Here is a 10,451-nt window from a genome sequence, read left to right on the forward strand (position 1 = left end):
CTCTACTCTTCGGAATGGTTTCCTCTCCTCCTCCCCTCCCCGGGCTTTTGCCATTCATGGGCCACCGGATCAAAGGCTCCCTTCTCTCCGTCGCGGGCAGCTTTCGTGGCCCGTGGAGGGGCATGTGGAGGAATAAGGGGAAAAATCAGTGGCAGCTCCCTCGGAAAGTGGCCCTGGGCATGGCGTGGCTGCAGGGTCAGAGGAACTGCAGCATGTGGCCGCTCAGACCCTCCGAGCGCCTCTGTTCTCTGCCCCAGCAGCCGCGTCTGCACAGACCTTGGAGCTAGAGTTAGCACAGAGGCCGGCCATCCATGTGTCATGTAGACCTGCTTGGATTGCCCCAGTAAGCAAACCACGAGTTTTGGAGCACCGCAAACCCAATCATTCTATAGATCATTGCGGCTGACCTTCGCAACCGTTGGGTGGAAGCCAAGTGTCTGCATTATTCCCTTTGTAAGGATTTGGAGACTGAGGCTCTGAAGCTATTCACAGAAGGGCCTTTGGGTCTTGAGTGACAGTACAAACTGAATGACCCCGAGTCTGCTGACCGTGTCTAGTAAGGCGAACTCAGGTCTCAATCCAGCCATGCCACACGGAAATATTTTGAGGGCCTTGTGAGACAAACTGCTGAGTTAAAGGTGTCGCCACCTTGCGTCCTGCCGCTGTTGTTAGTCAGAGTCACCCTATGAGTAGCCTAAGAACGGCACCTTCCTAGGGCAGAACAGAGCCGAGTGGAGAATTTGACTTGGGGGCTGCTGGGAGCCCTCCTCCCATTTGTACAGCGGTTGGGCCACAGACACCAGGCCCGAAACTCAGAGTCACTCAGGCCTCGCCTGTAATTCCGCCTTGGGCTCGCGCCCAGATACATAGGATTTGGGGAGCAGTATCCGAGATTAGCAGTGCGAGGCAGGTGTGAACAGAACTGTCACACATATCTGATTAACTAGATTACTTGGCTATACATTATGAAAATAAATGTCCCTACACAAATTGGAGACTTCCCCCAAAGAAAACGAGAAGCACTCTGATTTAACTCTGAAGTATCCTTCTCCTAGTTCGTAAACTGGGCTAAAAGGCAGGGGATTTCCAACGCCCACCTCGACCTCATTTCCCCCATCTTTGGTAAAGGGTTTTTGTTGTTGTTGAGGATTTTTTTGTTTGTTTGTTTCCTTTTTTTAGGCTAGCTTATTGGTTCTCAGGAAATTAGCCCCAAGGATTGCTTCACCGTTTTAAACTTAAACGCAAATCAGGGTTAGGGGCAATTGGTTGGCATGTGTGGGAGATTTGATTAAAAACCCAGTGGGCAGAACCCCTCTTCTCCCTTGGGTGTGGTCAGGGTGTGGCATACCCGGCAAAGCCGGGAACCTGCAGCTGCTTCCCATTCTGCAGAGTAGTGTGGCCCGGGAGTATCCAAGACCACTTATACACAGCTGACCTCGTCTCCCAAAAGTGGTCCAGAACGCTTCATATTTCAGGGCGAAACTGGACAGAGGGAACGATAAAGCTGTTCTAAATAGACGACTGGCCTGAACCCAATCCCCTGAAATGGTAATATGGTCGTTATTTAAAAAGTGTAGGTATTTTCTGGTGTTTTCCCATCAAGTACCTGCCTAATTTCTGTATGGCACACGCCAGAAATCAATAGAAGTTAACAAGTCCTCCAAACAGTCTCCATCTCTTTGTTTAATCTCCTTTACAATAAAGCCAAGGGGAGAGAATTAAAAATCTTTGAAGTAGACCAAAGCTCAAAGGAATCAGCCAAGTAGACTTAAAGTAGTCACTTATTTCCCAAAACTGGTTTGTCGGCTAACAATAAAAGGAAGTAAAATTTATGGAGAAATTATACAGTGGATTTGTCACTTAAAATATCGTAACTGTCTCGAGGACAATACCCCATGCTGAGGATTAATGGTCCCGCCGGACCTTTGATTCAGCAGCGCCTTTTCTTCGCCCTTGACAAATTGGATTTTTAGGAATGGGAAGGTCGCCTGGACCATTGTGCGCCAGCCATTCAGAGGCCTCGATTATGCAGGGGGCTGAGGGAACCACTCCATGTGACCCTCTCGGGTGGGACTCTGCAGCTGCTTCGCAGCACAACTCTCTCACCAAACTCTGCGCCCTTGCGCTGGCGGTGCCAAAAGGCGCCCGCCCCGATTGAAAAGGCGCACTGCATGCCCGGCCGCGTCACTCCGCGGGCGGAGGACGCACGTCGGGGCACTGCTCCCTGGCTCGCGCGCGACTAGAGCTCTGTCGCTTGCGCGCTGCAGAGGACCCTGCGCGTCCAAGCGCCTGCCAGGCACCGCGGCAGCAATGAATGGAGCCTCCCGCGCTCCGGCCACCAGCGTGAGTGCCGATTGCTGCATCCCGGCAGGCCTGCGCCTCGGGCCGGTGCCCGGAACCTTCAGGCTGGGCAAGTACCTGTCAGACCGCAGGGAACCCGGGCCCAAGAAAAAGGTATTAGCCATCCCGACCTTCGACCCCGGTCGTTCGCTTCCCTGTTACCTGGCTCAGGAAAGGGTTAGATAGGGTAGACAGGAGAGGTGTGATTGAGTCTTTCGTTACCTGCTGACTGTGCCAGGTGGAAGGGGACTCTGATTATTTCCCACAAGTCTCATTAATTGAGAGCTGAACGTGGACCGGGCTAAGGGAAGAGGACGCAGCTGAGAGGGGACATCACCCAGTTGGGGTGCACGGGGCTCTTTGCGTGCCGTGACCACTCGGAACTCGCGGTTTCCCCGCAGCTCTGAGGTCTCAGCAGAAGCGCGCCTGGCTCTGGCCTCTGCAAAAACTGCTTTCCACTGTTTTACAATGGTCAAGCCGTTGAGGGCTTTTCTTATTTTCTTTTTTCAATATGCTAATTTGAGGCTTAAATTACCTTAACATAATTTAATATCACCTCCGAAATAAATAACCCTTGGGAAACTCTCAGTTCCTAGAACCTTCCCAGATTTCTCTTTCCGCGGATGTCTGCTTGTGGGTTTGGGGTAAATGGATAGAGGGTGGTGAGACAGGTAGTGACTTGGACGTGGGCTCCGTGGGCGAGGATCCGGGCTCCTGCAGCAGGGCTCTGAGTGCCCAGGGTCGCACCTGGGGGACGTCAGCGGCAAACCCGCCAGCTCTAACAACCCAAACAGCTTTGTGACACCAGACCCGAGAGGGTTTTCAAGGTTCCCGCCCGCCCTCAAGCTCCCCAACTCGCATAGTTCGGCGAACAGCCACAGGGAAATAAAGGTGGTGTGGGGGTGTAGGATGGGAAAGGACCCTAGTTTTGGCTTGCCGTTGGCTAGACCTTTCTTGTAAGGAATTGTTCCGGTGCTCAGCCAGGGGTATCGGCATCCGGCTGCTCACGCAAGCGTCATCTCATCTGCGGTTTAAAACTCGGGTTCGCCGCGCACTACTCCTTTCAATGCGCTTTAATTGCTTTAAAATGGTCATCTTGCGGCCGCTTTGTTCAAACGTTTTCGCTGCCGGGGTCTTCAGCACCTCCATGCGGTGTAGGGAGATTGGGGGTGGGGGACACGAGAGGGGTTGGGGGACACTTTGGGTTCTGGCACTGACTTCAAAACGTCACTACCTTGGTAACTGTGCTGCTCTCAGATCCGCAAGAGAGAGAACTGGAGTGGGGGTAGGGGATGGGTTGGTACAAGGTGCGCCCAGATGAGTGGGGGTGGGAGGTGCTCCCACCCCTCCTGTTGCCAGGTGGGGCGAGCTGGGGTACTGTTATGTTAGACAGCCTCTCCTCTTCCTTCCCCTCCCAAGAAAGGGTTTCAAGTAATTACCCTGCTCCCAGCAGCCCGCAGCGGTCTGGTCAAAGCTAACACAACCATTTTCTTGAGACGGTCGGGTGGGGGGTAAACTTTTCCTCTGGGTTGTGGGGCTGGCTGTGGCGCAGGGAAGAACGACCACTGCTTGTGTTGCAGGTGCGCATGGTGAGAGGGGAGCTTGTGGACGAGTCGGGGGGCTCCCCTCTGGAGTGGATAGGGTTAATCCGGGCAGCCAGGAACCCCCAGGAACAGACTCTGGAAGCTATTGCAGACTTACCTGGAGGACAGGTACTATGGGTTTCCCGCTGCCAGTTCCATCTACCTGACCTTCACCGAGGTGACCACCAATACGAAAAGCAAAGCGCTTTAGTTCCAACTCTCACTTAAATGTCCCAGCAACCCTATAGTGTACATATCATTATTTCCCCTGCCTGGATAATGAGGGAAGTGAGGCTCAGAGAAGTCCAATAGCTTTTCCAAGGTCACACAGCATCAGTGCAGGGATTCGAAACTTTCCCTCTTAGTTTTTTTTTTTTTTTGATCAATTACCCAGGGAATGACAGCAAGCTGTCCTGTTTCTTGCGTCCCAGATCTTCTACAGAGCACTGAGAGATGTCCAGCCAGGGGAGGAGCTGACTGTATGGTATTCCAACTCCTTGGCTCAGTGGTTTGACATCCCCACAATTGCAACTCCGACGCACGACGAGAAAGGTATCCCCACTTAGAGGGCCTCTGGACCACAGTGGGTGGGCAAGGCTGCAGCTCACCTCTACTCTTTTAGGGCCCCAGACTTAAAAAGCCTTTCTGTTGCTCTGTGTAAAATTGAATTCACAGTTCCCGCCTGTGTGGGCAGAGAGGCGATGTCACCACTACGTCCTTAAAGTCAACAGTAAATGATAACAGCAACAATAATAATCAGGCTGTCTATGGCAGGAGGAAAATACTCTTTATGAACTTCATGGGAGTCATCCTTTCCTATTGCATAGCCAATTAAGAATCAATAAAGAAGCCGTGACTTATTATTAGAGTAATCACGTCATGAGCTCCAGGAAGCATAACAAACTTGGAATGCTTTCAGATGGTGGGGGGGCATCTCTTCTGAGCTAGTTGGAAGGAGAGTAATGTACTTCTACAACATTTTAGAAGCATTACGGTACTTACAGCTGGTCAGTTGGCAAGTCCTGAGCCCCTTCCATTTAAGTGGTATTTATGCACTTCCTCTTCCCTACTTAAATTGAATTTGGTATGTATCCCAGTTTCTTCTCAGATTTATTTGATCCCTTCCAAAGCCAAGAGCGGATTTATGCAAATTAAGGTGCAGTAACTAAAGAGAAAAACATTTTCAAAACCTTCCCAAAACACTGAAGAACACTTCCTGTGGAATAAAGCTGGGAAGTGCTAAAGTAGTTGAGATCCTGAGACTCCCATTTAATGCCTCCATGACTTTTTGCCTTGCCAATTGCTTGTTTATCTGTAATTTCCCCTAAAGATAGTTAATATTTAAAGTCAATATTATAAGTGCTGTGAAATATTTTAGCATGCTTTCCTCCTGAATTGCCTGCTCAGTGTCATCGCTTTACAAATAGGGTTAAAGAAAGTAATACAAATGTGGGAATTAAGAAACACTTCATGAACAAGGCAGAATAAGTTTATTTAGAACAATGAATCACTGCAAAGTACCACTGTCTTCTGTAAATTAATTTTATTGACTTTTTGGGTAGATTTATATGTACAGTATTTATAAAAAGTATCCTAAAGTAATTTGTTATTTGCATCACATTATAGTAAATACTTGTGTCAATTTTTTCTAGCAAAAGAGAAACATGCCAAAAGCCCCATAGTGAAGAACGATTCTTAGAACTACTGGCCTTTAAGGGGCCAGTCATCTCCGCACAGAACACTCTCCCTTAGGCACTCTCAACTAGTATACAGGCAACTTGTTTGAGTGGTAGCCCTCATGTTTTCATTTCAGTCAACTGAACTTAAAACATCATATGGTAACAGATGTCAAAATTGACACCATTTTCCTTTTGTGAAACATATGGGTTATTTTGAACCCTGACTTCCCCACATTTGAGATGCTTGAAATCTTGACAACCTTAGGGTTACTTAAAGGAAAGGAGGTGAGGTCACTTAGGACATGTGTTTGAGAATTTGGGCATTGGTTGGATTTCAGTCCAGAGAACATGTCAGTTGGTTAGGATAAACTGAAAAAGACACATTGAAACTGAAAACACACATCTGCTTAAATCTTAAAAAGAAGAAGAAATAAGTAGGGATGATTGCTATTCTTCCAGTATTCACTAATTTCAGTGGATTTCAATTCCAGAGTGAGACTGAAGAAAGTACTGACCCATTGTTTTAGGAACAAAGCCTACCTGGCTTTGCACTGAGCTGAGTCATTCTGGAGCAGCCTCTGAAAACTTCCTTTTTAAAAAGTGGTGACGAGAAGGGGCGCTGAACTTAGGAGAAGGGAGGTTATTATTTAAAATATTAAATCAGTATACTCACCAAGAGAATCCAGGCCTCTTCTCTCTTTTCTTTAAGATTTATTTTACATAAATGTTCAATACAAGGTAACAGAAATATTGAAATAATTTTATCCAAGTCTTCTATAAACAATTAGGATGGGACCTAATAGGCAAAACCTTCCCCTCCTTTTTTTCTGTCTGCTTTCCCTGTGGCTTCAGCTGGAATAAACTACTTCCTACTTGAATTTTCACTTTAGTTACCTGGGGGCTACTACTTGCTTTATGCAAAGCTAGAAGTAGAATACACAAAGGGAGGAAGAGCTGAAATTTTTTCCCACTGTTGCTCTGTAGTAATGTTTAGAAGTTTGAGCTGCTTGTGTGCATGGAGGGAAAATTTAGCTTTTCCATTAAATTTAATGAGACTGACACTTACTTTGGATACTTCATTATGGCTCAACTAACTTGTTTTCTTTTTTTTTTTTACAGAAATCCTTCCCTTCACTATTATCAACAAACCACAACATTAAAAAAAAAAAAACACCCAATTGCAATACAACCTTTGTTCTCTGTAATACAACCTTTTTGAGTGAATATTAACTTCCACAATGTGAATCTGTTTCATACACATTTCTCTTGATTGAGTTCACAGACCCTGGCAAAATGAGAAACAACTAATGTTAATAATATTACACACAAACAAAAAATATTTGACATACACAATACTTATACAGATTCTGGTAGAGAATTGTTCACTTATTACAAGTTGATTATCTATATCTACATCACTTCAATATATTTGTGTAATAAAAATAAACTATATATCTTTCCCAAAGACTTTACTAAGGTTGGATTTGTGTAGCTATCTAATAATTAATTAATTAAAAACTGACAACATAATGCAATATCATTCTTTAGTTTTTAGAATATCAGGACACAGGCATTTTTATTTCCTCCGATCAAATTAAATAGGGTTAAAGAGGAAATAAAGATACAAATAATTCTGAAGAATACCAAATCATAGTCCCTATGTGGTCCTTCAGTTGGTCACACTCCAGAAAAACCTCAGGCAAAGTGTTCAAGGCTGGGAGGGGGTGGGAAGGGTGGATAGGGGACATAAAAGACATTGTTCTATGAAAAGGAATGATTACATATGGCCCATACATACAGGATATTGTCTCGCCTGGTAATGAGGAGCTCACGACTATTAGATTGGCCTTTGTTCAGTTTATCCAAACTCCTTGACATACGCCAGCCACTTATTCTGCAAACGCCAACAGATGGGCCCAGGCCCAGCACAGGCTCAACACTTGATTTAAAGCAACAGCTGCTCTCTGCTCTGTCTCTTCCCTGGCCAGCCTGCTTGAGCTCTGCTCTCCCAGCGAAGATCTGCTCCGAAGGCCCGAAGGCCCGGAGGAAGTCTTCGTTGGAAAGGCCAGATCACACCTCTTAGCTTCTAAGTAACCCCAGATGATGCAGATGGTGATAAAGTAGATCATTTAGGGACTTCTCCGGGTTCTTGCTATAGTGAGGCTACCGAACTCAGTTATTCCCAGGAACCAAGAATACTGCTTCTTCCCATACCTCTGGTCAAAACCTGTGTTTTGCCTTAGTGGCACTGTCGCTTTCTTTCTTGCATGTTCACCTTTCACGGGGTCGCTTTTCTACTCTTTTCTCGCCCAGGGGAGGAGCGCTACATTTGCTGGTACTGCTGGAGGACGTTTAGATACCCCAACAGCCTTAAGGCGCATCTACGTTTCCACTGCGTGCTCAGCAGCGGCGCGGGGCGCGCCTACCTGCAACAAGAGCACGGGTCTCGCCAAGGCGCTGCGGCTGCCGCGGATGGCCTTGGCCTTTCTCCGAAACCCCAGGTGCCGGACTTCGCCGCGGCCACCCCGGCGGGCACTCTGCGGCCCCACCTGCAGGCCCCACTGCCTGTCCAGGCCTGCGGATCCAGGGAGAGCATCAAGCGCGAGGCCTCTTCTGCGCCCTCGGCCACCTCGCCGCCCTTCTCCAAGTGGGGGCTGTCCAAGAAGAACAAGGAACATCTTGACCGCGCCCTGGACGTGAGCGGGGCCGCCCGGGGGAACGGCCACTTTCTGGGCATCGTAGGTGGCTCCCCAGCAGGGGGAGGCGGCCTGGCCTTATATCCCGGTGTGCGCTCGGCTTTCAAGCCCGCGGGTTTGGCTAGGACGGCAGCGACAGCGCAGGGCGACGCCTACCGGGAGGAGGGCGGTGGCAAATCGGGGACCGGCCTACTGGGAGGGGGTCGGGCGGGAGGGCGCCCCGGAAGCAGGGAGAACGCGGCGGCGGGAGGCGCAGGCCAACACCAGCACCACCACGCTCACCACCACCACCACCACCACCACCACCCGAAGTGCCTGCTCGCGGGGAATCCGCCTCTGCCTCCTCCGCCTGTTTTGCCCTGCTCTGGGGCTCTGCGCGGCTTCCCTCTGCTCCCTGGCCCCCCGGAAGAGGCGTCTGCCTTCAAGCACGTGGAACGCGCCCCGCCCGCCGCTGCCACACCGCCTGGAGCGCGTTTCGCACAGCTGCCTCCGGCGACTGGCCTGCACCTCGAGCGATGCGCGCTGCCGGGCCTCGACGCGAGTGGGCTCAAAGCCTATCCGGGTAGCGAGTGCAGCCACTTGCCCGCCGTGATGCCGGCCTTTACTGTCTATAACGGGGAGCTACTGTATGGCTCAACGGCCGCCGCCGCTTATTACCCGCTCAAACTGCACTTCGGCGGGCTGCTCAAATATCCGGAGTCCATCTCCTATTTCAGCGGGTCCGCGGCGGCTGCGGCGGCGGCGGCCACGCTGAGCCCCGTGGAGCTAGGCTCCCTGACCAGCATCGACCGGGAGATTGCCATGCACACTCAGCAGCTCTCCGAGATGGCGGCTGGGAAGGGCCGCGGCCGCCTGGACGCAGGGACACTGCCACCCGCCGTCGTGGCTTCGGGTGGCGCGGGGAGTGGCGGCAGCGGGGGCGGCAGCGCGGGCAAGCCCAAGACCGGCCACCTGTGCCTCTACTGCGGCAAGCTGTACTCACGCAAGTACGGGCTCAAGATCCACATGCGGACGCACACGGGCTACAAGCCGCTCAAGTGCAAAGTGTGCCTGCGGCCCTTTGGCGACCCCAGCAATCTCAACAAGCACATCCGGCTGCACGCAGAGGGCAACACGCCCTACCGCTGCGAGTACTGCGGCAAGGTGCTGGTGCGGCGCCGAGACCTGGAGCGCCACGTTAAGTCCCGCCACCCAGGCCAGAACCTGCTCGCCAAGGCAGGCAACGGTCCAGGCGCAGAGCCTGACTACCCCCGGGACCCCGGGGAGCCCAAGAGCGACAACGACAGTGACGTGGACGTCTGCTTCACCGACGACCAGAGCGGCCCTGAAGCCGGGGGTGGAGGAGAGCGCATCTCCTAACCATTCTTGCCGAGAAGGGGTGTGTGTGGGGCGCGTGGACAGAGAACTGGGGGTTCTGTACTGGAAGTAGAGAAGCTCTTGGTGGTGAGAAGGACCCTGTTGACAAAGTCGTTTTTATTTTGGTGGGGCGCCAGACTGCGCGACAGTGAAAGGTGCCGGGACCGGTGCTGAGACGCAGAGCAAAGGTTCAGAGGTGGCTTAAAGAAACCTGGCGTGCCGGGGAGCCTGCGGGCCTGGGTCCCGGCGCGCTCAAGGACGCTGCGGATAGGCTCCCCCACGAACGCCCAGGCCGTGTGCTCTCGAGGTTAGGATCACATTAACGTGAACGTTGCCGGCGCCCTCGAGGGTGTCCACTTTGACTGTCACGTATTTTAAAATTGTTCTTTTCTGTGGAGGAAATTGTGCCTTTTGAAACGATGTTTTGTGGGTGTCTTTTACATTAGCATTTCACTGCGTAGGCAAAACAGTAGTCACAATTGGGTAGATGTGGCATCCACACACTTGTCTCCGTTTCATCTGTTCAAAGACTGCGCCTTGCCGCATTGAATATATAGTGGTAGCAGGTGTACAAATTGGTCAAGTTGCAATTATTTATAAGAGAATAATGACAACTGTAAAATATCTAAAGCATGAATTTAAGAACACACAATATATAATTTTAAAGAAAATGTCCTATTTGGTAGAGTACAAATGTGATGTCTGTTGTTTTATAATAATGATGTACAGTGGATTCAGTATTTTGGTCTTGCTTCCAGTTTGTGCAATCTTTAATAAAGATAAAGATACAAATGAGA

The 10,451-nt window shown here is 50.2% G+C and overlaps 1 protein-coding gene across 2 annotated transcripts; it reads left to right on the top strand.

The window, feature by feature from the left end:
• The first annotated feature begins 2,113 nt into the window (after positions 1–2,113).
• On the top strand, positions 2,114–10,451 carry PRDM13 (PR/SET domain 13). Of its 2 annotated transcripts, XM_028510230.2 has the most exons (4): positions 2,114–2,454; positions 3,921–4,052; positions 4,355–4,475; positions 7,916–10,451. In XM_028510230.2, the coding sequence occupies exons 1-4, from the start codon at positions 2,311–2,313 to the stop codon at positions 9,655–9,657; spliced, it is 2,139 nt and encodes a 712-aa protein (XP_028366031.1). In that variant the 5' UTR covers positions 2,114–2,310; the 3' UTR covers positions 9,658–10,451. The 2 variants fall into 2 exon arrangements, with proteins under 2 accessions (XP_028366031.1, XP_035880410.1); XM_036024517.1 differs by lacking the exon at positions 3,921–4,052.

The sequence above is a fragment of the Phyllostomus discolor genome, chromosome 4, assembly GCF_004126475.2.
Source record: "Phyllostomus discolor isolate MPI-MPIP mPhyDis1 chromosome 4, mPhyDis1.pri.v3, whole genome shotgun sequence".
In the NCBI taxonomy this organism is placed as follows: Eukaryota; Metazoa; Chordata; class Mammalia; order Chiroptera; family Phyllostomidae; genus Phyllostomus; species Phyllostomus discolor.